A 2,500-nucleotide genomic window follows, 5' to 3' on the forward strand; every position below is an offset into this window, starting at 1 on the left:
TCTCTCTCTCTCTCTCTCTCTCTCTCTCTCTCTCTCTCTCTCTTCCTCTCCTTCTCACTTCCTCCTTTCCTCACGCTCTATCTCTCTCTCACTCCCTCCTTCCCTCACTCTCTCTCTCTCACTCCTCTCTTCCATCTTCAGCTTTACGCTCTCTCTCATCATAACACCCTCTCTCGCTCTCCTCCTGTCTCGTGACTTACTTGGCTGGATGGGAACAAGGGAGCATGACAGTTCCCCTTGCTTCTGGTACTCAACCTTCACCATTTTCCCGTACGTCTCCAGGCAGTCGACGCGCTTGTATAGAGCGCCAATGAACCAGGTCTGTGGAAGAGAGAAAGCTTCATCGTTTACTGTTTTCCTAGCATGTGTCTTACGCACATATACATACAGTACACACACTGACACTCACACACACACACACACACACACACACACACACACACACACACACACACACACACACACACACATATATATATATATATATATATATATATATATATATATATATATATATATATATACATGTATGTATATATATATATGTATATATATATATGTATATATATATATATATATATATATATATATATATATATATATATATATGTATGTATGTATATAAATATATATATATATATGTATATATATATGTATATATATATGGATATATATATATATATGTATATATAATATATATATAATGTATATATAATATATATATACATACACCCACACCCACACCCACAGTGTGGGTGTGTGGGTCCCACACACCCTACGCACACACACACACACACACACACACACACACATATATTATATATATATATATATATATATATATATTATATATATATATATATTTTTATAAACAGTATATATATATATATATATATATATATATATATATATATAATATATATATATATATATATATATATATATATATATATATATATATATATATATATATATATAATATATATATATATATATATATATCTATATATGTATATATTTGTGTGTGCTTGTGCTTGTGTGTGTGTGTGTGCGTGTGTGTGTGTGTCTGTGTGTGTGTGTGTGTGTGTGTGTGTGTGTGTGTGTGTGTGTGTGTGTGTGTGTGTGTGTGTGTGTGTGTGTGTGTGTGTGTGTGTGTGTGTGTGTGTGTGTGTGTGTGTGCCCGTATCTGCGCATGTAAAGATATATGTAGACAGATAAATTTAAATAAGTCTAACTGCGCATGTACGCCCTGCCGGGTCTCCCGCCATTTCCCGTTCTTCCCCTCCGTCCCGACTCACTCTCTTAGCGGTGACGGCGCAGTCGACGGCTGAGCAGGAGACCCACGGCCGCTCGCCGGGCTCGCTTGGGCAGCCGACCTGAAGTCCCACGTCGCAGGTCTGCCGCAGGTTCACGGAGAACGCGACCTGTAGAGTGAAACGAGGTGTCAATTACAGTGATATAATTTGAAGGGAAAATGATTAGGGTCAGAAGAGCTCAGAGAGTTGAAGACGGACGGACGGATCCCTGCACTGACTGAAATTAGGAGAAGAAAAACGACGAGTTGGCGAAGCGAGACCATCCTTACTGAGACGGCGAAGTGCACTGTCAGGTGCTCAGTCGCGACCCTGTCTATATAAACCCTTTTGGCAGCCCTATGACGTCACGGGCCTGGTCTTGTGTTGGTTTAGAGGCTCAATGCGCAGTAGTCGCAGAACACCTTCGCAACGATTTCTTAATCAATTGTTTGTTTAAGTGTTCGTGAGTTAAGGAAAATGCCAGTACTCTTTTAAAACAATAGCTGTCAATAGCTTCCCTCTGGCCACTTGAGAGCTCATATGTTTTTTTACGGAAACGAAAACAAATTAATGGGGCAAACCAGAACTCCTGACTGCCGTAGGTTAAAATATTTAGTTTCGAGTCAATAAAGGCCTTTTTGCTAGCAAAGGCACATGCGTACTCTTGTCGACGCACCTTATTAGGCAGCCCAAACTACACTTGCCAGGTCAGAGCTGATGCTCTGCTGTTCTGATCTGATCACTGTCTGTTTCTATTAATGGGGAAATCGAGTGAATTAATCCCACAAGCTGATGGAAAGCAGAAAATTGCGAATAAGATTGAAGGCAAAATAGTAAAGCCAACGGAAGAGAATTAAACATGTTTTGATGGAAAAGTAACCCTCGAGAAACACGGAGATACTCCAGTCACATATAAATTTTAGAAGCTATTTTCAAGCCTTTTGGCAGAACCGAATTGGAAAGAACTATTATAATGTTTTGGTCCGAACGTATCCCTATTTTTAGAATTAGGGGAGTTACTTTAGCATTGGATGTTGAAAGAGAAAGGCCTTGGCAATCCATAGATTGGATTCGAAAACGCAAGTAGGCTTAATCTTACATACTTCATACACGAGTGATAGAAAAAAAAATATTGAATGCAAATAACTCACGTGCTACTTTTGTGACTTTTTTTTACTAGACGTGAGAAAAATTGTATTACTATT

The 2,500-nt window shown here is 38.7% G+C and overlaps 1 protein-coding gene across 1 annotated transcript in view; it reads right to left on the reverse strand.

Moving 5' to 3' along the window:
* Positions 1-1,603, reverse strand: part of LOC122257227 (uncharacterized) — a 3,385-nt gene extending 1,782 nt beyond the window's left edge. Inside the window, exons 1-3 of the mRNA XM_086532753.1 lie at positions 1,535-1,603; positions 1,299-1,424; positions 201-321 (exon numbers count right to left, since the gene is read on the reverse strand). Coding sequence (XP_086388879.1) covers positions 201-321; positions 1,299-1,424; positions 1,535-1,579 — 292 coding nt within the window. The 5' untranslated portion in view covers positions 1,580-1,603. The remainder of the gene's footprint in view (positions 1-200; positions 322-1,298; positions 1,425-1,534) is intronic.
* Positions 1,604-2,500: the final 897 nt, after the last annotated feature.

The sequence above is a fragment of the Penaeus japonicus genome, unplaced genomic scaffold (genome assembly GCF_977035675.1).
Source record: "Penaeus japonicus unplaced genomic scaffold, GWHDUDI00000001_assembly GWHDUDI00000037, whole genome shotgun sequence".
Classification (NCBI taxonomy): Eukaryota; Metazoa; Arthropoda; class Malacostraca; order Decapoda; family Penaeidae; genus Penaeus; species Penaeus japonicus.